General features: G+C 44.3%; 1 protein-coding gene and 1 long non-coding RNA gene across 2 annotated transcripts in view; one reads left to right on the forward strand and one right to left on the reverse strand.

Moving 5' to 3' along the window:
* Positions 1-14,229: 14,229 nt before the first annotated feature.
* On the reverse strand, positions 14,230-15,324 carry LOC144893020 (uncharacterized). The gene is made up of 2 exons (XR_013624184.1): positions 14,463-15,324; positions 14,230-14,407 (listed from the first exon to the last, which is right to left on the reverse strand). It is a non-coding gene; the product is annotated as an uncharacterized LOC144893020 (long non-coding RNA).
* Positions 15,325-15,816: 492 nt separating this feature from the next.
* The window catches only part of MOCOS (molybdenum cofactor sulfurase), a 329,100-nt gene continuing 317,905 nt past the window's right edge, over positions 15,817-27,011 (forward strand). The window contains exon 1 of the mRNA XM_068123432.2: positions 15,817-16,147. Within this exon, the coding sequence (XP_067979533.2) occupies positions 15,991-16,147 (157 nt within the window). The 5' untranslated portion in view covers positions 15,817-15,990. The remainder of the gene's footprint in view (positions 16,148-27,011) is intronic.

Raw genomic sequence — 27,011 nt, forward strand, 5'->3', positions numbered from 1 at the left:
GGGATTTTAATCGGGTCAATGAAAGATACACAGCTGTGCAATCAAGAGAGACAAGGAGATCAAAGTAGAGGGATTGTGTCCAGCTTCTGGTGTTGGTTAATCTGGCAGCACCAAGCACAAACTTGTGCTTCTTCCCGCACAAGGATTGAAGCAGTGCTTTGGGATCGGTGACATTTCCATTACACTTCAGGAGGGGTCTGTGGTCCAACTGTAATATGTTAGATGCTGCTGGGGCTGCCGGAGTGGCCTAGAGGTATGTACACTTGTCTCTAAGCTGTCTGGCCTGGATTTGAATCTCGAATAAACTATAAACTGCCATCCTGGTATTTCAAGTCAAATAATGTCAAGTTTCAATAATGTCAAACCACCCGGCATAACCCATGCTGAGGAATCTGCTTCAGTGGCACCGACACTGCAAAGAGTATGCCACGTACATCAGAGGGAGAGAGATGCTGCTGATGCTCTCAAGGCTATCTAGCTTGGTTCTATTGTGTCAAGTTGTGGCTGTAGTTCCCTTAAATGTGTCACTAGTTTAGGTCAAAAGCAATGACTTAGTCAGTCAGTGTGCTTTGAATGCCTTCAGGATCTTCCTCCTGTTATTTTGTACCACCTCATTCGTTAAAATATTACCTGCACATAACGACATCCTAGCGTCTCGATCTATATCAATGTTTTTTAACTGGCATAAAGAGCCTGGTGACTCATAATTAGTATATAGAATGACGATTCTATTCAACAATGAGGGTATGTTTTGCTAATTGTGGAACTGGGGTCAAAAAGCAGTTTCAGAAAGAGGAAGCCACACAAGTTACAATGGCATTGCTTGGCAGGTTCGGTAACCGTGTAATCAAAGGTGTTTTTACACCTTGCCGACTCTGAATGACATCGTCTCTCACCGATGTTGCACCAAACAGGACTGCCACAAACTGGTCATGGATAGCAAGGTTCACCATAATGTTGTTTAAGGATTTCTAAATAAGTACGCAAAACAATAGGGTAGCCTTTTAGGGTGGGTCACTCAGCAATCCAGAAACTTATTTTTGGGATGAAGTAATGAATTGTATTAACCTTTAGAATACCAATTTTCAAGTCTGTATAAATGGAGGCTTCTCTATTTTAAATATACAGTACTGTGTAATGCAATGTATTTGTTTTTTAAAATGTCTTCAGGTCCTTTTCTGTTCTTTGAGCCTTGAAACTTCATCAACATCCTTAATACCTAGCGTTATACTTATAGCTTCACTATAATTCTCATGTCTGTGGAATTGCCTCCTTCTGGAAATTCTACCCCGTTCTGTTATCAAATTCTTAATGTATAGTATATTTCTAGCTCAATAACACTTTTCTTTTTTGCAAGCCATGGCAATGTGCCTGCCTATCTCACTTCCAGTAGCTTAAGCTTCCTTTCTTTGCCATCCAGCATACCACAGGAACCTTTCATATACATATGATAAATAATCATAAGCACACAGACCAGACGTCTCAAAACATTCAAACAATTGGCTGGCAGTGCGCTAGTGTAACTTTTCAGAAAAAAACCCCCAAAAGTTGTGCTTTTAACCGTCAGCTAGAATCACCAAGCACGAGTGCGAGTGAATAAATAATGCACAAACTCACCCACCCATTTTTGTCATAATCCGTCCACAAGACAAACAAACAATATGTTATGCATACGATATGTGTGAAATCCAAATAAACAATAGTTGTCATGGAAACATCAAGTTGGTAATTTCCAAAATTTGACCTATCAACTCTTGTACATGATTGAATGTTATGCGAAACAAATTTGGTTGATACATTTTCTAATTGTGGCCTAGTATGTGCTGTACCTGCGTCGGATGGCCTTGTCCTTGACCGTTGACGACAGTTGACCAGATTCTCCTCGCATATGCTACACACATACATACACATAAGCTGCACAAGTTTCAATTTGATATCTTGAACAATTACTGAGGTATGGCAATAATAAATTTAAGGGCTGACAGGTTGACCAAGAAGTACGCACACTCGCCTCTAAGCTGTCGAGCCTAGGTTCGTTTCCTGACCGAGCAATAAATTTATCAGTGTTTCACTGACAGGGCGATTCATCAATGTGCATGCCGTCCCTCAGATGGACATTAAACGGGCATCTCATTTTACAGAATTCGTTGGTGGACGTTAAACATCCATGGTGTCCTTTGCGAAGAATAGGCGAGCCATCACCAACGCCATGTCCAAATCCTTCAGTGGCGGAAGTAATTAAATAACAAGGATGTGTTAATGTTTATCAATTGGAAAGAAATAGGAAATATATTAATCAATTATTATTATCAGGGCAATTATGGATTTTGATGTTGGTATTCTGTTCTGAGTTGAAGAATGCACCAACACAGCCTGATGACAAGTGAACTCTGATCATATCTATTTTGAGACCAAGCGACTTGCTTTGGACGTGTTGAGAATTTTCCAAGCATGAAGTATAGTTTCTCTGAAAGTAAATAAAGCACTTTGAGAAATCTGCCTTGCTATGTTAATAAATAAATTTCATACATCGTCATTCACGCATGAGGAAAAGCAAAACAAAAACAGTACTCTACGAAGTATTGGATAATTTGGTTGATGAAGCAGCAATCATACCCAAAGTAATAATTTCACAATTCCAGATTTTTTCCATTCTCAAGTCATTTTTCATCTCATAAAGGTTGGGGAATGTTTTGTGACATTAAAATAACTCCACAATATGCGACTTTCGAAATGACGTATGAATGATAAATGAGGCCGGTTGAGCATGCGCTGTCTGTTTTCATTGACTCAGTTGTGCTCGCCAGGCACTTTTAACCTGCTGTTGTTAGCACAAAATCTTTAATTGAAACAATCTCTTGAACACATTTTTCAACATTTAGATGAAAGCAAAGAAATTTCATAATGATTGACTATAAATGTGTTCCTCAACGAAAATTGGACTCATGGAAATAGAGGCAATACAACAAATATCCATGAATGAGACTGAGAGGTGTTGATTTCCTATAATTTCCTGTTAGTACAATTAGCAGCCACAGTGAATATATACAATGCACACACACACACACACACACACACACACACACACACACACACACACACACACACACACACACACACACACACACACACACACACACACACACACACACACACACACACACACACACACACACACACTTCTCTTGTAGGCCCAGACCAAACAAACAATATATTTATATACTGCCTTGTTTAACCAAACAAACAAACAAACAGCAAACAGAACCTCAGCTTCCCATAGACACTTCAGAACCCCAAGACCCAACTCCCTCTCACCCCCTTCCTCCCAAACCCCAACATGATTAATAGTATGTCCTTCTCATCATTGTTCAGAAGCACCTAATCCAGATTAAGTCTATTTACTGGATCCCACCGTGGGTTTGTGTGGCGCACACCCGTCCACTCGGGCCTTGCACTGGCCCACATGGTCGAGGGTTTGCAGTATGAGCAGCTTCCCATTCGGTGATCTAAGAAAGTTCTCCATATCTTTTGTTGTGCAGATACACAGCCCTTTCTCTCAGGTGCTTTTCCAAATATTTTCAACTTCTTTTAAAAACGTGAGTTGTAGACGACATATGTTATATCTATGGGAGTCATGTTTTGCCAGTTTTAGATCTGGCAACATTGAGGGTATGACGTCAGTAGAGCAGTTCCAAGATGGCGGCTCCCTTCGAAGCATGCACCAGGGAGGAGCAACATTCTGTCATCTGTTTCTTGGGAAGTGAAGGTGTGAATGCAAGTGAAATCCATCGCAGAATGAAGATTCAATATGGTGATGCATGTTTATCGCTGCAGCAGGTGTATGACTGGGACAGGAAGTTTAAAAGTTGAGTGTCCAGTGAGGCAGACGCTGCTCGCTCGGGCTGGCCTCACACAGCCGACACACCAGAAATGGTCGCAGGAGTTGAGCGCGTGTTAAGGGAAAACCTTTGCATTATGCTGGATGAAGGTGGTCTCCGAATCGAACATTCGCCATGGTTCAACACACCATATCATTCACAATGTGCTGGGGTTCCGCAAAGTGTCTGCAAGGTGGGTGCCGAGACAACTCTCGCACAAACTGAAAGAACGGCGAGTGGACGCATGTGAAGAACTTCTGCAACATTACGAAACAGAAGGTGCCGCTTTCTTACAGCGCGTAGTGACTGGGGATGAAAGCTGGGTCCACTACTTTCAGCCAGAAACGAAGAGGGCAAGCAAAGAGTGGCGCCATTCCACTTCACTGAAGCCCAAAAAATTCCGCACACAACCATCCCTGGAAAAGTGATGCTGACACTCTTCTGGCATAGCCGAGGCCCACTCGTAGGGCATTACATGCCCATAGGGACCACAGTCACCAGTGCATCATACTGCAAACTCATTAAAAATCATCTGAAACCAGCAATCAGATCAAAATGTCATGGACTACTCACTACCGGTGTTTTGCTGCAGCATGACAATGCTCGGCCCCATACTGCCACGCGCTACAGCTGTAACAATGGAGGACCTGCATTTTGAGGGTCTTCCTCATCCACCCTACTTGCCAGACCTCGCCCCTTTGGATTACCACATCTTTGGGCCACTTAGAGGCACTTGGTGGAACCACTTTCCAATCCGATGAAGAGGTCCAAGAGGCGGTCCACGAATGGCTACACAAGCAGCCAATTTTTTTTTTTTTCTAGAGGAATTAGAGCCTTAGTAAAGCGCTGAAAAAAATGCATTGAACGCAATGGAGATCATGTTGAAAAAGAACACAGTTGTTACACACATGCAATAAACAAGTTGTGAAAAATATTTTAAGGTTACTTATTGATTGACTGCCCCTCGTATATGGCTTAAAACCTTGAACGTGAGAGCACTGGAGATTGCATTAAACTGATGAAATATACGTGGGTGGGGAAATACAAAGGCCTACAACCATCCAACGTTGATTTTTAGGATCTCAGATCTGTAAGGAAAGTATAAGTTACATTCATTCAACTGTGTCAATTTTTATTTTCACAATAAAAGTTAATATCAGATGCAAAGATCAGCCTGTCACTGATCTCCAGTTCAACGGAGACCATTCGAATAGAGGATGGATGATAACTCCGGTTTCCAGGTAACGTTAGGAAATTTCTACGTGATCTCTCCAATCTTGCTGATGTGACGGTCACTACGAGAGATAACCACATGATCTTCATTAGCAATCTGTGGGTGATTCTTATTTTATTTTTTTACAGCTGTATTCGCCCTGTCACATAATGTTTTGGAACAGGTGGTGTGTAGAGGTAAAATAATTAGAAATTTCGCCGCATTGGAGAGTTAAATCCTGCAATATCTGTTGGCCAGATGTTTGAAGAGCAAGGAAATTGAGGGTTACGGTGAATTAAGTGCAATTCATATTAAATTTCCGTTTCAAGGTTTGGTTTTACTGATTGTATGACTCTGCTGTTGCTTTCATGCAAATATTTATCCTGTATTCATTTGCTGAACTAGCCTTTTCATTGCACCAAAAAAATCACACACCCCCAATTGGGGAGGGGGTACGGAGAAAAATGGTTCCCTGATGTTTATGTTTTTTTCAAAGGATCCCTGAAAACAAACAAAAAATAAACTTTGGATGACGTAAAGCTGTTTGTACTTCATGCTCCGCCACTTCCCAAATGCTCATTCGCATAATGAAAAGCATCAATGGCTTAAAACATTTCATGTTCACACAGGGGTTTGAACCCCTTAAGTTGGCTGAATTTGCAGTACAGTACTGTTTTCTATTTTGATTAAATATAAAGTTCATCAATTCTGATGATTATCATATAATTTGATGATGCTGCAGTTTTACAATCACATATAATATAAAGTAGATTCTTCTTTGTACCGAACAGATACATTCCGTGATCTGGTTGTGGACTCGTCCAAACCAAACACTTCAAATAAATAAATGAATGAACAACAATCGATTAAAATGGTGTACATAAAAAAGGATTATTAACAACTAGGGAAGGGGGAAATGAGTTCAAATCATGTCTGGTTATAATGCATGTAATGAATGGATGTAAAAATTGAAGACGTCCTCTCTATTATTTCTATACTAAATAATACTAAGAATACAGTAAATATTCGACTATCCTTGATTGAACAAAAAAAAAAAAAAAAAAAAAAGACCCCCCCCCCCCCCCCCCCCACTTTTCCAACCCGATCTGTCTGTAGCGTGATGGTCAACACACAAGTGTGTGTATATATTTTTATATATATATATATATATATATATATATATGTCGGAATGAGACTTAGGACTTGGGACTCAGAAGAAAGGAGCAACGGATATATTTATTGGAACTCGAGTACTCAAGCTTGAGGACAGCAAAGTTGCATTGAAACTCACAAGGAATGACCAACAGTACAACAAGATGCTCTGAATTAAATCAATTAAACCTTGCTTTATATAAGGAATATCAGGGGTGGGGTTAGCTCACAAGATACAGAGATAGAATGGGCTCATTGGTCCCAGAATGGGCTCATCGGTCCCCCCACCATAGTCCCATCCTGTTGTTCAGTTAGTTAGAGGAAGCTCATCAAGGCCACTCATAGGTTAACTCAGATAAGGAGATGGTCAGCCATCTGTGGCAACCTGTTTACAACTTTCTGTATAGAACTTTGGTTGAGAAAGAACAAAGGGAGGGTGAATACTCATGAATACTCATAAAAGTGTCAACATTCAGGATATTGGAAAAGTCATGAAGAGATAAGAACTGTAGCCAAGGCCAGCTGAGGAGAACTGAAAGATTGTGCCCACACAGGCTAAGAGCACACAGGAAAGAACTCCTTATTAGGATATTACACATCCTCAAAGCACAAGAAAGAACTTAAGTATTATAAAGAGTTCAGTAATAAGGAAAACAGAACATATAATTGGTTATACTTGGTAATTGGTAAAGCAGCATAATAACAAAGGGGGAGGGGCATAATAGCTCCCTACATACCGCCCTTTTGGATCTAAGATACAAAGTTATCTATGAGCCAATCAAAGGCCTTTATTTCAAAACAAAGCAGAAATGAATCAAATCAGAAAAGCCATTCAACATATCACGCGAAGGCAGCCGGTGAGCATGTCCCGCACGCAAAGCACCACACAGTACCCAGTAGGATGATTCGCGTCTGTATGTGAGTATGCACTGTAAGGCCGTAGAAGCAGGGTGAACAAATGGCATAAAGGAAAAACCTCCAAGTGAGGCAAAACAGACAGTGTAAAAGATTCACTAAACACACCACACGGATGCCTCCCAGTGAGCATGTCTCGTACCCCGTACCGCACAGCGCACTCAGCAGGAAGATCCGTGGGCGTCTGGGTGCAAGTGGGTGTTAGTGGATGTATGATGTAAGTCGGGTGTAGATGGGTGTATGAGGTGAGACCGTAGAGACATGAAGATCGAATAGCGTGTCAGATCCCCAACGAAGACCTCTGGTTCCACCGGGGTCCACACCCAGGAAGATCTCCTGACCCACCCTTGGTCCACAGAGGTGCGGCCGGACTCCTCCCCGACTGGAGCTCGCCCAGGCTTCCCCAGGAGAAATCCTTGGAAATCGTCAGCGCTCAATCGATATTCATGTTCATGAGGTCCCTTACATGCTGGTGATCTGGGGAAGACACAACATCGTCAGTATCAGGTGGCTCAAACCTATGGCCATAAAACAATGCAAAACGGTCCAAAGGAGGGAGAGCAACTTCCTTTGGGTCAAAGTCGAGATCGTCCGAGGCGATGCTGCTTGCAGCGCTGTTATTCACGGGCGTATCTCCAAAACAATCAGATTCGGAACTCGGAGTATCTTCATGATCGAGTTCCTCTCCATCCGGGCTTGGGATAGCAGCAGGGTCCAAATCCCGGACTGGGTCAGTGGCGTTTGACTCACTGTGGGCTTGTGAGACATGAAGATGAGCTCGTGATACATAAAGAGGCAAAGCCTGCATTGAGACATAAACATCAGCCGGGGGCCCTTGCATGTGGCCCCCATCATCACCGGTAACATCATCAGTAACATTATTCTCAGGTGGCATAGGCTTGCGGCGTTGGTGGCCCGCAATAGTCATAGCCGTACACATCGAGAAGAAATGAGAGGAGTCCCTTAGGAACTCGTTGACGTCTGCATGCGACGCGTTGGGGCCCAGAGGAATCGGCCTCCTGGCGGCCTGAAATGCTCTGAGGTCCGCAAATGTGTAATCAAAATCATTATCAGTAATATCAACAATGGAAGAACAATCTTCGGAAGCGGAGATCTCATTGTCGCAGCCCAGTGACTCGTTCGGGTCGTCGTTCCAGGATCCGCGATCTGCAGTTGCGTCGACGGCTGGTGTGTCATCTGGACCCACGGTCAGCTTGTCGGTCATCACCATGGCCTTTTCTGGTGTCGTCTTCAGTGTCCATCCTGTGGTAAACTTTCTCACACACGCAAGGACTAAAGCCTCGATTAGTACACAACAAACCACGATTCCAAGGACTATTGCCAAGGCGGTCAATATCTACTTTACTATCGTACCTGTCCATCCTTTGGTTGGCGGCTTTTCCTGCCGTCTCGTCCGCCCTTGCATTGCCCCGAACAACGTCAGTGTCCGCCCTTTGATGGCCGCGACATTTATCACCGCAATAGCGCGGGGAAGCAAAATGCTTTGGAGTAGCCCTTCCAATTCTACCACGCGCACCACAGCCCATATCCACCACAATTTACCTGTACCCTCTACCTATTTTAAACTACTATCCACGGGTATTCGTGAAGGGGGTCCATCTTTCCCAACCACTCCCTTCGCACCAGCCACTCCCCGTTGTCCATAAACCTCTGAGACACACACACAACCTGTCCATTTCACAGTGAGGTGGGGTGCAGATCAATTCTGAAATAACAAAGAGGGTTTTGTCTGAAATTCGTCTCATGAAAACCCATCCAAGAGTCCAGTGTGACAGACAGACAGACACAGACACTGTGACACACAGAAAACCCCAGGTACACATTCAAACCAGCTTGTCCTCAGATCCACAAATGTTCACTTTCTCCCGTTATAATCCCCTTATTTCATTTCCTGTGCAAATTAAACCGACAGTTCAACCAAGGTCGCAGCACGAGTCGGGCCTGGTGTGGGAGTGAACCAGATAAGACTTTGGCTGAAATGTACGCTGGCCCGACCAAGCCCGTTTAAAGGAAACGCATGTTAAATGCAGTGAATTTTCTTCTACAAATGGCAAAATGAAATTGGACGTAGCTTTTTAAAGCACTTTTGACAATTTCCACTTTGGACTTTTGGTCCAACCACCACTTTTGGTTTTGGTCAAACTTTTGACTTTGTCCAATTTCCAGCTAACGTTAACCTTTAATTTAAACCAAATTGCAACTGAAGTTATTTTCCTGAACCCAGGCAGTTACATACAGTTACATACATCCCTGCTCATGCCACACAAGACAACAGGTGATCCACTTTCAACAGATACCACATCACACAGAAACCTTTGGCAATGCAACAACCGAACTTCCAAAAACAACAACAAAACATCCAATCCACCTCAATGGCTCACCTAGCAGCTCATTGTGTCCCGGTCTATCTCTTCTTGCATCTACACTGTTCACAGCAAGTCCAATTCATCCTTTAAGTCACATGTACCCAGAGTATATGAAACAACCACTCAAACTTAATCCAGCTACACATACCGTTTTCCCAAAAACTCACAGAGCAGTCCAAATCCAGACCAGTCATGCATTTACATGTAAATATTAGGTATAGTATCTAAAATTAAACAAATGGTCGACTTCCGGCTCACAGATGAAAAGCTTGTATCTTTAAGATTGATCTAAGCTTCCAACATTTCAAATCGTCACTTGAAACATCAGCTTATATCAAAAATACTTGCTCATTCCTGGAATCGCACGTTCAACCCTTTGTGTCATGACACAATATCTATTTAAATAACTATTTTCCATTTATACATTCATAGAAATGTTAGCGTCGGTCACAATCCACATGGATTGTAGCTGTCAGCGAGCGAGCCGTCCATTCCATACAAGTTATTTCACACAACCATTCTCCATACACCTGGGTTTGCACACCTGTGCCCACACACTGACTCCAGGCTTCTTCATTCAATACAATGCACTCACCCCCACTCACAATACTCTGCTCAATAGACAATACTCTTCTACACACACACACAGCGTCATTTGATCTAACTACTCCCTTCTGAAACATGCGCTTTGCAGTCACCCCTTATATTATTGCGCTCCCCCATCACTACAATACTCGGAGCACACTGACGTCATCTCCCATTTTCCCCGTCCCATATGCACTAGACTATAGGAATTAAAATTAAAATTGAACATAAATCCACAACAACTTAAATCAACATAAAACCCAGCGGTTTTATCAACAGCCCAGCCACTTTCCTTGTTCGCTCTCCTTCTGTGGAACTGTAACCTTTGCCACTTTGTTGTCTTTTCTCTGCCAGTAATACAAACCGAAGCACACCTTTGTCTGCACATGTACTTTAACCATAATTATATGAGACCCAACACCAGGAGTGCTCCCTGGAGCTGCCATAACTCGCCTTCACACCCCATCCAACCACATATCTCACTCAACCTTGCCAAAATCCAATCTATTTACCTTTGTTGCACACAACATCTGTCCCCCATTGCCCATCAAAAATGCCCACTCCACAACCCACAATTTTCTCAGGGTACACACCTGTCTTTACTGTCGAAATCCATGTTTCAGAAATATAACTCCATGGCCTGCTAGACAGCCAGACAGACACAACAATGAAACTATAACCTCCATTCTCCTTCCATGGTGAGTTTGTACCCCAATTTGTCTTGTCGATTTGTTCCATATTATTCCCATATTTTCCTATTCCCCTTCCAATGGAACGTAAATCATGGAAGTAAGTTACCAAAAGAACTCCCCTCCAGGCCAAAGGTGTGTATTTCACACCTCTACGGCATTTCACACCATGACATAATTTTAATCTTTCTCATTACACAGCTCATTGGCTCCCATGTCCTGTCAAGCCATGTGCAGCTTCACAATAACAAACCACCATTAACCTACCTCCCCCTGTTATTTATTTATTTTTCGTAAATAAACAAATAAACAAGAAAATAACCTAGTCTGTTTATTGAAAATAAAAAGTTCCCATATGTCTTTCCCTGTAACACTCACCACGGGTGTGCACTCCCGCAAATACCCCCACTCGCGTGCTCCGATGTGCCCCCTCGCACACTTGCCACAACATAAAACTCCCATTTACTGGATTAAACCTTGGCCCTCCGTGAAATCACACCACAGACTTACGATCAGACAAACAGGCAGACACGTCTTTCCTCCATGACATCATACATTGGGACCTTGTCAGTCGGATCACAGGCCACAGGAGAAATACAAAAACCTCCAACCTACTCTCCAACACCGTCAGGTTGGAGAAAATATCCGAGTAAGTGTTTCTACGCCCCCTTAACTATTTCTAAGCTTTCTATGCAACCTTTTAAAACTCACAATAGTTTAATTTCAGCAAGATTTTCTTTACTATTTTCCCACGTCATTCATGCCTAATACACCTCACACATCCATACATACAGCACAAGTAGCCAATACCAATCGACATTGCATACAAGAAACCCTTTCATACGTCAATGACACACACACACAATGGACACAAATACATACTTCAATGACAGACATCCATATATACATTTATTGATTCATTCATATACCAATGAGTCTCTCGGACGTCGCGCGAACACCGGATCGACTCCAACCATGCACCTCCAACAGCCACTCCCCTGCCAACCTAGGCAACGCATTTTAAATCATGCGTTTCCCTATACATTCTCCATACCACGTGACTGACAAGCCAGCTCGCATTTCAAACCACTGCGCACATTCAGCAGTGTGAACAGTCGCAAAAATTCACAGCACAACGACCTGAGTGGGTCGTGTACAACGCCTTATGTCTCAATCATTCAAAAGAAAGGGGATTCTTAGACCGGGGTGGAAAGGGTGAGTCGGGGTGAAAAGGGTGGGGCAGGGAGGGTGGTGTTGCCTGGAACCCCGGGACAGAGCTCAGGGCTGGGAGGGTAGGGGTTTGGTATCTGCCTGACCCTCCCACGGGGACTTGACTTTCAACGAGCGGCATCAGTCACTCGTTAGCCTGCCTCTCTATTTCCTTAACCGCTTCATCCTGCATTTTATTCGCCTGTTTCCTCAGGCCCTTGAGTTTTAATACCTCACCGGCCAGGCTGGCCTGTTTCGATCTTGCCTGTCACTTCATCGCTTCTTCCTTCCACCAACCAAAGACTTTCCAATAGTCAGGTGGGAAGTGTTTCGTGTCCTGTTCTAACTTTTCTAATGCCCCATACAACACGTCCAATTTTTCCAGCGCAAAAGACCCTCCTTTGGGCCACGGTTCACCTAGATCCTTAGTCAGCGCAACCCATGACTTCCCTGGTCTCGCAGCATCATAGCCATACCTCCGAAACATGAAAAATGCTGGGGTATTTCTAAGAGGTTCACCTGCCTTTACAGTCTTATTACCCATCCAGTTCCCCATCCTAGGAAAATTTAGTTTACCGACGTAACCTTGTACTCGTGAGGTTCGTCCGCCTCGCGTTCTACCTAACTCTGAAAGGCTCGTAGCCTTGTGTACCCGTGAGGTTCGCCCGCCTCGCGAAGTACGGCCTTCTACCTAACTCTGAGAGACCCGTAGCCTTGTACCCGTGAGGTTCGCCCGCCTCGCGAAGTACGGCCTTCTAACCTACCCTTACTGTACTCTCCTGGCGTCCTACGCCCTTATAATACTTCTAATCTTACTTATAATTCCGACGTCTCCCGGGTAGGCCTCGGATCGGGACACCGCCCTTATCCTTACCCTCACAACCCAGAGATCTATTACCCCTTAACCTCGGGCGCCCAACGTGGGCACCCCCCTTACGTAACGTTACCCTGACGAGTCCATAAACAGTCAGTTGCTCCGGGACCCAAGCGGTCCGTATTTAAATTTAGGTTCGTGGATCAGGTTCGAGCAGGGAACGGAACAAACGGCATCCGAGCAAGAGAGTGGGTTACAATTTGGACTGACCCCCATGCTATAAAGGAAAAAACAAAAGAAAACCCACAGCTCACCTGACCCGGATCAATTGCTAGCTGGTCTCACCACTCACTTGCCTGGGACCGCGTCCCGGACTGCACAGACTGATCGACACCGCTGCCACCAGTTGTCGGAATGAGACTTAGGACTTGGGACTCAGAAGAAAGGAGCAACGGATATATTTATTGGAACTCGAGTACTCAAGCTTGAGGACAGCAAAGTTGCATTGAAACTCACAAGGAATGACCAACAGTACAACAAGATGCTCTGAATTAAATCAATTAAACCTTGCTTTATATAAGGAATATCAGGGGTGGGGTTAGCTCACAAGATACAGAGATAGAATGGGCTCATTGGTCCCAGAATGGGCTCATCGGTCCCCCCACCATAGTCCCATCCTGTTGTTCAGTTAGTTAGAGGAAGCTCATCAAGGCCACTCATAGGTTAACTCAGATAAGGAGATGGTCAGCCATCTGTGGCAACCTGTTTACAACTTTCTGTATAGAACTTTGGTTGAGAAAGAACAAAGGGAGGGTGAATACTCATGAATACTCATAAAAGTGTCAACATTCAGGATATTGGAAAAGTCATGAAGAGATAAGAACTGTAGCCAAGGCCAGCTGAGGAGAACTGAAAGATTGTGCCCACACAGGCTAAGAGCACACAGGAAAGAACTCCTTATTAGGATATTACACATCCTCAAAGCACAAGAAAGAACTTAAGTATTATAAAGAGTTCAGTAATAAGGAAAACAGAACATATAATTGGTTATACTTGGTAATTGGTAAAGCAGCATAATAACAAAGGGGGAGGGGCATAATAGCTCCCTACATATATATATATAATACACAAACACACTTTGCATTTCCCTATGGTTCACCCCTTCTCACCCCCCCCCCCTCCCTCCACCCTCCCCAATTTGCATATGCCCAAATTGTTGTCGATGTGCAAGCACAATTTTATACCATGGTATCACCCCACCCCCCCCCCCCCCCCAACACCTCCCCCACCCTCCCATTTTTTTTTTTTTTAACCTACATTTCACCTTGTAAGGTTTACCTGCAGATTGTGTTTGACCAAAGTGATGTTAAACTTCACAACAACTGAACTCATTTCAATATTTTTATTAAAAATTAATAAACATTTAATAAATATTCCACATGTGATTGTGTTTTTGACATTCAATTGTTAAAATTCATGCTTCTTGGTGGAAATTGTCGCCGGTTTCAAGCTGCTCGTTATAGAACTGTCATTCCGATGACAACGGAGTTCTCCAATACACACACCTTCAACACACCTTCAACACACCTTCAACACACATTCAACACACCTTCAACACACCTTCAACACACCTTCAACACACACACACACACACACACACACACACACACACACACACACACACACACACACACACACACACACACACACACACACACACACCTTGTCGGTCTCGTGGATTGTCATTCCTTCTCTGCAAACATTTATCGAAATTACCAACAAAAGTAAATGCACCGAAATGAGACGACATGACGATAAATAAAAACTTTTGCTGCGGATTCATGAACCTCGGTAGTGTAAGCTGCAGCAGTAAGGACACATGCAAGCGCGAAGGTTCACGCGGAGAGAGAGTCGGGGAGGGGAGGGGGGGAGATAAGAAGTGAGGATCAGAGGGAGAGTAGAGGATGATGGGAGAGAGCAAAGAGCGAAGAGAGTGCTGGGAGGAGCGAGGGACGCGCGTTTCGAGCCGCTCGAAGCAGCAACACCAACACGAGCACGACAGGGAGATGGAGCGCGGCACGGACGCACGCACGCACGCACACAACGGTGGGGAAAGCGAGAGACAAAAAAAAAAATCAAGGTCAAATGTTCAATTTACCGGAGTGTTAATGAGCGCTGGCTGGCTGTAGATATTGGCGCAGGGCATCAGTTCGACCCCTCTGGTGGGCAGCGCGGCGCCGGGCAGGCGGTTCAGAGCCATTGGCGACGGAACAGGTTGTTTTAAATGCGGCGCAGCCACGAGACGGGGTCCGGTGGTCGCGCAGGCTGCGGCAACTCCTGCACTTACGCTTTACCTCCGGACGATGACCCGCGCGCGTCTCCCCGTCGCCGCTCCTCGTGCAGCCCCGCTGGGATCGCGAGGCACGACAGGTGCCGGAGCGTGCGCGCGCGCAGCTGCTCCGTGAGGCGCGCGCACGCTGCAACTCCGGATGGGCGGGTGGATACGGATGCGATGGACGCGATGATTAATAAGTGCATCGACGGACGAGCAATTAGATAGAGTTGACGAATTACGTGGATGGATTGATGGGCAGGTGTACCGCGTAGGGGCTCCAATAAATGAATGATAATGGGATGGATGTTATAGTTTGGTGGAAAGACAATTTTCTCACTCACCTCGTTGTTCTGCGAGGAGGGGGTAGTGCAGTGGTGGGGTGCAGTATTGGGCGGGAGACAGGACGATACGGGCGCGGGATTAGTGAGGAAAAGAGGGAGGGAACAGGAGAAGGACTCACGGTGCGACTGCCATTCACACCAAGTGAGCCGCGATGAAACCGCAAGGGAAACGAAACGCGCTTACAGCCGCTCGATTGGACCATCACGCTCGCCGTATCCCCGCCTTCAGACTATACTCGTCCTTCATTGGTGGACACTGAAAACGCTCGTCTACGATTGGTCAATCTCAGTGTCAATCATAGCGAGGGACGCGTGTTCCGCAAAGCGGTGGTCTTACGCGTGCAATCTCACCTTTTGTTTACAACGTGTTATTTAAGTCGCGTTGACGTCAGGTGGCGCATTGTTTTATGACGTAATAGTAACGATTATACTCCACAAGAATACTTCAACTTGTCCAGTCAGCGATCGAACTATGTCAGGGTTCGAGAGATTGGCTGAGCTTTCCCCAACGACCAACAACGTGTGCTGTTCCCAAAGTGAGGACATGTTGGTACCAAACTGCAAAGAGACCTTCGGCTACAAGAGCAGCATAAACTCCATCAAGGAAAATGAATTTTCAAGACTTAAAGGTAGGATTAATCGTCTTGCTTGTTTATTCATTTATATATATATATATATATATATATATATAAACATTGGATTGCATGTGTTTCAAGAAGCAAGAGCCAAGAAGCCGTTAATTATTTAATTGCTGCTCATGTGCAAGGTCCAATGAAGAGTCCAACACTTGTTTTGAGACACGACTTGAAGCGAATTAAGGATTGTTCCATTTAATTCGAAGTTTGAAAGTGCTCGGGTTCGGGGAAACTGAAGGTTTACAGCAGTGATCTGCATGGAATTGCGATGCTTAGTTGAAATTAAAATGCTCATTCTGGAGGTTGTTTAGTGACGTCAGCAATTTGTGCGCACACACTCCCGCGGCCATGTTGGAGGACAAAGGAACGTCCATTGACGAATCGGTGAAGTAGAAAACTCGAACGGCATTCAGTAGAGAGCATACCTCCGCCTGGTTGGCCGTATCACTCAATGGTGAATAATCACTTAAACAATTCTACTAGCTGGATCCGGGTCCGGATCGTCACCAGAATTTAATCGATTCTTCCTTGTCACACACACAACCTGTCCAACAAGTTTCGTCCAAATCCGTCCATAACTTTTTGAGATATCCTGCTATGAATTGTTTTTGGCCCTGTCTTCCAATGGTGAAGAATCACTTAAAAAAATTCTAGAAGCCGGATCAGAATCCGGAACTTGATCCAAATCTAATCATTTCGTCCTTGTCACATACTCTACCTCTTTGCCAAATTTCGTCCCAATCCGTCCACAACTTTTTGAGATATTTTGTTCACAGACAAAGGGACAGACAAACGGACAGGAAACAAGGATGAAAACATGACCTCCATCCACCTTTGGTGGCAGAGGTAATAAGTGTTTATGTCGTGCTTTGTCATGGCTAAACAATCGGGGTCAAAGCTTGTCCCGGAGCTTGGGTATGTCGACACCAATGCCCAAGGTGGCGACTGAACGATATTATAACAAGAAGACGTCATGCGTAGCAGGATACTTGCAAAATCCACCCACCCACCAAAAGTTTTCCATTCATACAGCAAATTGTCCATTTCATGAAGATTAAAATTTACAGTCTTGATCAAAGCTCGGGTCAACAGGATGAAAAGTGACGATTTGTCAGATGAAAAATGATGATTTTAGAAGTTTGACCTTTGACCTTTTGACCTCATATATAGTTGGTTTCCCAATTCAGTGAGGCAATGCACAAATGCTGTTCTATTTTCAAGTCAATCGGATGAAAATTTATGGGTTTTCAGATGAAAATTGATGATTTTGGAAGTTTGATGTGGAGTTGACCTTTGACCTCTTGACCTCAAAAATAGTTGGTTTTCCTATTTATTGACACAATGTGCAAATGCTGTTCAATTTCCAAGTCAATCGGATGAAAATTGACGGTTTTTCAGATGAAAATTGATGATTTTGGAAGTTTGACCTTCAGTTGACCTTTGACCTTTTGACCTCAAATAGTATGTTTCCCAATTTAGTGACGATATGCAAATGCTGTTCAATTTTCAAGTCAATCAGTTGAGAATTGACGGCTTTTTGGATGAAAATTGATGACTTTTAAAATTTGACCTTGAGTTGACCTTTGACCTTTTGACCTCAAAATAGTTCACGTCCTAATTTATTGACTCAATATACAAATGTTATTCAATTTTCAAGTCAATCACATTTAAAATGGCGATTTTAGAAATTTGACCTCCAGATGACCTTTGACCTCAAAATCAATAGGCTTCTCAATTGGGACGACCAAGACAGCTTGGTGAAGTTTCGTGACGATCGGTTTAGAATTGTGACTTGTAGGCCGGTGACAAACAGACAAACAGACAGACAGAACCACAAACGCAACCAACCAATATACATACTTGAAAAATCTTCGATTTTGCAAGTAACAAAATGCAGGTTATAGGTCACAGATATGTATGAATTGCTACCTACAGCGTGGTCCAGAAGCGACGCGAACTTCCCCACAATTTTATATCCAGCTATAGTGAATTATCTTATGTTTACTGAAAGTTTTCAGACCCTGGAGTGGAACACATCAAGGCATGTAAAGGTATGGATGCTTACATCAAGTTGACATCTGCCTGTGTAAGCATGTTATATATAGTGACATCATGTCCCAGGACTCGAAGTACCCACCATCATTTCGGTGAAGGATTGCGATTCATGGGCTAAGTGGTGAAGTTTTGTTGTTCTCAGAGTTTTGTTCCGAGGGCTCTTTTCAGGATCGTCACTGAGCCCCGTACAGCCTCCAACAGTAGTTTGTTTATTGTAATGTTCCCAGAGATGATTTTAAAGATCTTTGTGAGGTTCTTCTTTATCATTCCTGTTGCCCCAATTATTACTGGTTCAATTTCAGTGCTCTTCATCTTCAGCTTTCTTTTCTCTTTATTCTTGAGATATTGATATTTGGGCATTTCCTTGACTTGAAACATCTGCCCCCTTTGGGAGAAGCCTGGGGAAGGGGTTGGAAAGGATAGTGGGGTATGTGGGGGCAAATATCGTTTTGTGTCATTGTTACCTATTCGTCACTTCCGTTGTTGTGGTTTTCATCCACTGTAAACATTTTTGATTCCATGTACTATTATTGTTTTCAAAAGGTTTACTGTGTATGAATGTTTTCAAAAGGTGAAAAAGTTAGTGTTAAAGGAAACCGGAAATGGGATCGGGAACCGGACGACGACGACGAAGAGGAAGAAAAGAAAAAGAAGGCGAAGCGAGTGGAGTCGGACCAGAAGCATAGTTGCTTTGCGGTCTGGAGCGAACATTGGCGAGCAAAAGTCACGAGTGAACTTTGGGTTTCCCAGGAAAGGGATTCCTGCGACCGAGTTGGTATCGCTGTGACAGATAAACCTGCGTGTCAGGTTTTGCGGTCGATTCCAAAGAGAATCATCATCGGGCCGTTACGTCTCGAGTACGGGCCGTCGGCCATTTTGACTCGCGTGCTTTGTGCGTCGAGCAAGGTTTCTTTGCTTCGCTTCAGCCGTTCTCACCGCATTCAGACATTTATCTGGGGTGTGTGTGTGCAACGCGGATTTTGAAGGTAAATCTGAGTTCGCCGACTGTGAGCCGTGAAACGTCCATACCCGAGGGTGTGATTTCCCAGTTGCCTGGAGGGCGCCTTTGGATTTCCCAGTCGCCTTGAGGGGGCCTTTGCGCAGCTTTGGCCGCGTGACTGTGACTGTCGTCCGAACGGGATTCTGGTCTCGATTCGACATCGTTCTGACGATCGCTGGAGGGGATCGACTTTGGCTTGAAACCGGAATCAACTCTGGTTTGAAGCCGGGAAAGAGACATTGGGAATGTTCTTGGTTCACTCACTTGGAGCACAGTGAGTTATATGTTACGAAACTGATGGTACCATCATAGGATATATATTGATTGTACTTTTGATTACTATTATTGTTGTACTGTTGTTCTTGTGTGATCTTAATACAATATTTGTTTGTTGGTAGCAATTGGTGTGGCTTCACCATTGATCTTTGACATACAGAATAACACATTTTTCTGCCGTGACTCCTCTCGGGGCTCGGAGGTACACCGTGACCAGGGGGTTGGGGAGGAGCACGTAACAGTCATGTCTAATAATCCCCCATGTCTGCAGCAGGAGTCAGTAAACCGCTTGCATTATGAAAAGTGTGCAGGTGGAAATCGTAAGTCATATTTCCCCTCCCCCCTCACAGGCAGAGGGGGAGGGGGGATTTTTTGTACCCTTGATCTGACCCTGGGTGCTACCAGCACGTATGCCAAATTTGGAAGTGATCGGCCCAGCCCTGTTATTTTGTTCGATGATTTTCAGATGTGCATACACAGAGAATTGTTTTCTATAACAACAAGTCCGTCTGTCAGTCAGTCAGAGAATGTGTGTCACTCAGTGTTAGTTTGTGTGTGTCTCCTCCATAACTCCAAAACCATGAAATTTTTGAAATATTGTGGCCTGAAATTTTGTATGCTCTTCTCTCTCTCTCGCTCTCTCGCTCTTCCGCTCTCTCACTCTCTCACTCTCTCACTCTTTCACTCTTTTACTCTCTCGATCTCGCTCTCTCTCTCTATCTCTCCCACCTCTTTCTCTCGCCCCCCCCCCCTCTCTTAGTATCCCTGACAGTCCAGAGGGAGGGGGCCGGGAGTCTGGAGGGTGGAGGAGAAAGGGTAAGGGGTGGGAGTCTGGAGGGAAGAGGAGGTGGGTGGGTTGGGAAGGGGGGAGGCGAAGGGGAGGGGAAGGGGAGGAAGTCTGGATGGGGGAGGAAGGAGGGAAAGGGGTGAGGTGGGAAGGAGGGAGGGGATGGGTGGGAGTCTGGATGGGGGAAGGAAGGAGGAAAAGGGGTGTAGCGGGAACCCGGGTGTGGGGTGGGAGGAGGGATGGTGGTTTGTCTGGAGGGGGGAGGTAGAGTGAGGGGAAGGGTGGGGTGGGAGTCTGAAGGGAGGGGAACGGGTGGGATGGGAGTCCGGAGGAGGAGGGAGGGGAATGGGTTGTGTCGGAGGAGGGACCATGCACTGCCCGGCAATGCCAGTTACCTTTGCTAGTACATTGTTTAGAAGCCATCAGATGAACACAAAATAATATCGATATCTGCCATGTCATACGTCATGACGTATCTCGTGTGTACAAATCAAAATATTTATTTTCAAAACAAAACAAGTGGTGTTATTAACTGATGGATTGGTTTTATTAACCAATGTTTCCTAACACAGGAACCATAGGGATAAGTCGGACCAAGTTGAAGTGGTCCTAAAAACCGATTGGCTTTATCAACCGTGGTTTTATTAAACGGTGCCTACTGTATTTAATATAGGAGGATCTCTATGTTATTTAGACCAAAATCACTGATCCTTTCTGAAAATCTGAAAATCGTTTCGGAGATATGGAGGTGCAAAGGTTTTCGGTTTTATCCAAGATGGCGGCCGAGCCACGTGCCCTATGACGTCATAATTATCATTAAAAAAATTCTACATATGGAGTTGCACCTATGGTGAAAATTTCCTGTCGATCGGACCAACGGTTGCAGAGAAGATCATATTTATTCTGTGTGGACAAACAGACAAACAGGTAAACAGACAAAACCACCTTTAGAGGCCATTTTCCCCCGCAAAGCGGGGGTTGGCCTTTTTCGGGAACCGTGGTTGTTGTTGTTTTTCGGTCCCCTGTTTGAAGCAATGTTTTACGGCCGGATGCCCTTCCTGACGCCAACCCTTTTTGCCGCCTTTAACGACAAACAGGGAATTACCAGTGAACTGGTACTCAATTAGCCGACCTCAGAAGGATGACAGACAAACGTAAACAGACAAACTCATCTAACTCAAACAGACAGACAGACTCAAACAAACACTTACACGACAGACAAACAAACTCAACAGTACGTAACAACTCAAACAAACTCAACAGTACGTAACAACTCAAACAAACTCAACAGTCAACAAAGGAAGGTAAACAGACAAACGGACTCAAATCTCAGGCGAGGGTAATAAATAGTGGGGCGCTTAGCCCAAATATTCAAAAGAATTGTGCATTTTGTGAAACAAGCACCAAATTTGGCACAAATGTACATTAATATGTTGCGAACATTTTCAGATATTGGGCCACTTGAAAGTCCGTAATTTTTTTTTTCAAATTTTTTCAAATTTCGTAATTTCAAATTTTTCGGGTGACACCGTCACAATTTCGGTCTTCGAGGCCGGCCGATAGGCAAAGTGTGACCGGAAGGGACGAGGTTCTCCTGACCACGTGGCCCTCGATCTGGGAAGCGAGAGGCGTTCCATTAGTGGACGCGCCCCTCACGCCCGACTTTTGGGCGGCCCCGGCAGGCCGTTTGTTTTGACGTTCCGTGACAGGCCCCGCACCCCCACCTCCGGGCCGACCGGAAGCTTGTGCTGAGTACATCATACCTGAACAACTCAGTGAGGCAGAACACAGCAGTGCACACCAGGGTGACCCCTTCAGTGCATAAACCAATTAACCTGTCCACTGCAGGGCATATAGAAATGAAGTTATTTTCTGCATATAATAATAATATAAGTTCAGTTCTATATAACAATTTCTGTTATCACCACTACCACTACAACTACCACTACTACAAGCTTTGTCTGGAATTTTGTGGACTAACAGACAAACAGACATACAGACAAGCTGGGATCAAAACATTACCTCCTTCCACCATTGAGTGTAGAGGTAAACATCATGGAAATTATATCATGCCCTAGATTTAATTCATGCTTACCCGTGTATTTGCTTCACTGGTTCACAAGGTCTTTTGCATACATGTAATTCAGACTCTCGTCTTCATTGCTGACCACACAATGTTCGCAACATATTAATGTACATTTGTGCCAAATTTGGTGCTTGTATCACAAAATGCACAATTCTTTTGAATATTTGGGCTAAGCCGCCCCACTATATCGGCCGGCCTCGAAGACCGAAATTGTGACGGTGTCACCCGAAAAATTTGAAATTACGAAATTTGAAAAAATTTGAAAAAAAAAATTGCGGAATTTCAAGTGGCCCAATCTATCTATAATTCCAGCAATCTCTGTGTGTCTGTCTGTGTGTCTGTGTGTTTGTCTGTGACCGCTGTTTCTCGACAACCACGGGTCCGATATACTTGAAACTTGCCAGGTATATTGCTGGGGACCCGAGGATGTGCCTTTTCAAGGTTTGTAATTAATCGGACAAGTACCTACCGAGCTATGTCCAAAAAACGCTTCAACCAATCAGAGAGCAGCGAGCTATCACGTGTGCCGAACCGTTAATGCAATGCAAGCGTTAATGCGTTAATGCAAGGCTTTTCTTTTTTTCCCTCTTCTCTTTCTACTTTTCCTTGCGATTAAATTGCAAACAGCCAAAATACGTTGGCGCTAATTGAATAATTGGCCATTAACACTAAAATAATCGTAACTGCGATATGCCAACTTCCGGACAGTGCAGCCTTCCATGTTGTTGTTGTTTGCAGCAGCTGTTTGCAGCAAGGCAAGGCTTTTCTTTTTTTCCCTCTTCTCTTTCTACTTTTCCTTGCGATTAAATTGCAAAAAGCCAAAATACGTTGGCGATAATTGAATAAATGGGCATTAATAGATAGATAGATAGATATGCGATATGCGAACTTCCGGACAGTGTGCGCGTTACGAGCTGACCGCCATTACGGTACGTAATTCGATTTCTTATGCGCATTATTTCTCCCAATTCAGTCAGAGCGAAGGGCGGAAGCGAAGAGCGTTGTTATTTTTTGTTTACGGGCGTACGGGCGGGGTAGAGCGTACGGGTAGCGTTTTTTTTTTTTTTGGCAAGGAACGGGCACCCACGTACGGGCAATGCCCTAGTATCTGAAAATGTTCGCAACATATTAATGTACATTTGTGCCAAATTTGGTGCTTGTATCACAAAATGCACAACAGGTTTGCTATGCTGCTACACTAAAATGGCAAGTAAAGGATATGTGAGAGATGCAGGAGTGCAAAAAGTAAGTACGACTGTTGTGGAAATGGCAAAGCTTAGGAACACTCAGATGGTTTGAGGAATGATTTGAATAGATGTGCTGCTTTGCATTCATTTACAGTACTCTATAGCATTCCTATCATGTTGCGGAAGCTAATGCAGTTGCTTGACCAGTTTCATAGGTTTTCCTGAGAAACATTTACCTTCTGCAGTGATGACAACGGTATGAGCAGAAGCAACACCTCGTATCGGAACTCCTTATTACATACTTTGATAAATCTTTAAATCTACATATATTTTTTCCATCTGTATAATATTGCCAAAACATTCTTGCTTAAATCATAGGATGACAAACTTTGGTTGATGCTCTCACAACGTCACGCTTGGAATACTGCAAATCACAGTTATCAGGCTTGCTGCCTTCTTTTCTAAATCCCTAATAACTCATTCAGAATATGACTGCTTAGCTCATAGTTCAAGCTCGTAAATTTGATCACACCATTCCAATCCTCGGAAAACACTCCGCCGGCTCCCAGTACGCCAATATATGGATTTTAAAATATTGCTGATAATCTCTAAAGATAAACATAAATTGGTTCCTGCCGACTTTTATGACCCAAAACACATCTCATTTCTGCAAGAAAGCAAGTGTCTAACAATGGGAATCTCCCTGATAGTTCCTCACACTAGAATGAAGACTGTTGGTGATCATCGAGCATTCCTCAGATGTGCTCAGTGGTAGAACTCTGCCTTTTAAAAATCCTCACAGCCTCATCAATTACGGCCTTTTAGTCTCATAAAATGTCATCTTTTCACAATTATTTTATACAAAGTCGAGTCTCGTGGAAGATCTAAAACACAGATTGGATCAGGACACAACAGAACAAAAGGAACAGTAGAAAGAGAGTGGGGAAACAGCAATAGGAAGGCAGGACAAAATGGAGGAAGAAAAATTAGGGGCAGGGAAGGATGCATTAGCTGGACAAGATGGATACAGCAGCAAATTCTCAGGAAGGAAAAACTGGGAATTTTGAAGGAGGTGGGCTTGGTGCGGGTGGTGGGAGGAGGGGGAGTTTTGCGGGGCTAGAAAAGATCATAGTTCTGGGTGGGGGATGATCTGAGAGGTGGTGAACAGCTGTATTCAAGATTTGGAGTGAAGGATGAGATTGAAGAGAATGTGGGAGTTGGTTCCACAGGTGGGAAAAAGAGGAATGAATGAGTGAAGGTGAGCAGTGTGTTTTTCTTAATTTTTACATTTATTATATGCCTGGTAGCCTGGTGTTGGCTTAGCGGTTAGAGTGCTGGCTTGGGATCCTAGGATCCTGGGTTCGAATCCCGGTCGATTGCTGAATTAAACACCAGGGTGGTTGACTCAGCCTGTCATCCTTCCGAGGTCGGCAAATTGAGTACCAGTTCACTGGTGATTCCCTATGTGTGCACAAAAGAAAGAGTTCTCGTGTTGGCTGGGACACAACCTTATGAGGACGAAAGGGCCAAGTACACTGTCCGACTGGACAACCCTCCCATCCACTTTCTGAATAATCCTCTCCAAGAAGTTCTGTCACTCAAGCTTTTGGGTCTCACTATCTGCCATGATCTTTCCTGGGAAAACCACATTTCAAATCTGGCCTCCAAAGCCAGTCGCCGACTGGGCATCCTCCGTCGTGCGAAGTCCTTCCTTGGCACACCTGAGCTCCTCACCACATACAAGGCTTTCATCCGCAGCTCAATGGAATACTGCTCTCCCCTCTGGGCTGGTGCTCCTGCCTCACACCTAGCTCGTCTTCACGCTGTTGAAACCAAAGCGTTCAGAATCATTGGAATCTCCCGCGATGAAGCTAACTCCAAGGGCCTTTCACTCACTCACCGCAGGCAGGTTGGTGGTCTTTCCGTCTTCTACCGACTCCTCTCTGGCCTTGCCCCCCCCCCCCCAGCTCTCTCTGGGCTCTGTCCCCCAAATATTCCTACAGGTCGCACAAGATCTGCCTGCAACCCTCTTATGGTTAAACTGCCAAAATCAAGACTCTCTGCTCACCTTCACTCCTTCATTCCTCTTTTCTCCCGCCTCTGGAACAAACTCCCTCACTCTCTTCAATCCCACTCCACCCTCCAGGTCTTTAAAACAGCTGTTCACCACCACCTCTTATCTTCCCCCATCCAAAACCTTGATCTTTTCTACCCCCGCTAATTTCACCCCAAATCCACTTTTCTGAAATACCAACTTCTGTCCTGGAAGTCCTTGGTGTCCTTGTGTTTTATACATCTCCCACGCCCCCCCCCCTTCCCACGCCTCCTCCCCCCAAGCCCTCTCCCTCCCACACATCTCCCTGCTCTCAAATGTTGTGTTGTGTTTGTGTGCTTCCCCTTCTCTCCCCATCTTGTCTTCCGCTCCCTCTTTTTATATATTTTGTTTGTCTGGTTGATTTGTTTGTGAAATAAATGTTAGCTCTTTCACGAGCCTCGAATCAGTATACAAAAAAAAAACAAAAAAAAAAAAAACGTTTGGCGGCGGGAAGAGCATCCGGCTGTAAAACATTGCTTCAAAAAGGGGACCAAGGTGCCCGAAAAAAGGCCAACCCCTGCTCTGCAGGGAAAAATGGCCTCTAAAGGTGGTTCTATTATATGCCTGGTGTTAGCTTAACGGTTTATGTGGCCTGCTTGACATCCTATGGTGTACTTTTACCTGAATTTCAAGGACCCTCATGAACAATGGACTCAAAGAAATCGATCGATTGATCTCAAATTACAGTATGTATGGGATTTGAACCTGGGTCCCCAGCAACACAAACGATCAATTCAGATTATAACGCAAGACAGGCCAACTCGAGAAATTCCACTGGGATAGCCTGCAAATTTGTTTTCATGAAGGATGTAAGCAATTTGCTTATCTAAAGCCTTACTGCTTTTTATGCTGCAATCTCTGGGCGACATTGGAATACAGAACTGAAGCTGATGAAGAAAAGGTGTGTTGTTGTGTTGATACATCTGCTGGGTGTTTTCAGAATTGTGGATACTCTCACAGGCTTTCTTGCTGAGTGAAGCTTGTTGGGTTTTATGTTGCTGGTACTGCCTCAGGAAGGGCGGGTACCTATTTAAGAGCATTCACAGAGGCTATATCGCGAGCAAATCTATATTAACAGTTTCGCGGACAGTTGGCTTATGGCACAGAGATGTTAAAGCATAAGCAGATATTGCATTATTTGAAGCATTTGAAACTCAAACCGCAAATTCACGATTTTCACAATTTTTCCACTGTGAACACCATGGTTGATGTAGGGCCCTACTGATTACTTGCTCGAAATGATATACCACCACCATAACTTGAAAAAGAGAAGAGTAGAGCATTAGAAAGGACTCAAATAGTCCACATTTTTGAAACATCCTGTACGTATTGCATGTTGGATATTCTTTATTACCACCACCACCAAAGGTGG

Source organism: Myxine glutinosa, chromosome 7, assembly GCF_964187855.1.
Source record: "Myxine glutinosa chromosome 7, kmMyxGlut1.1, whole genome shotgun sequence".
NCBI lineage: Eukaryota > Metazoa > Chordata > Myxini > Myxiniformes > Myxinidae > Myxine > Myxine glutinosa.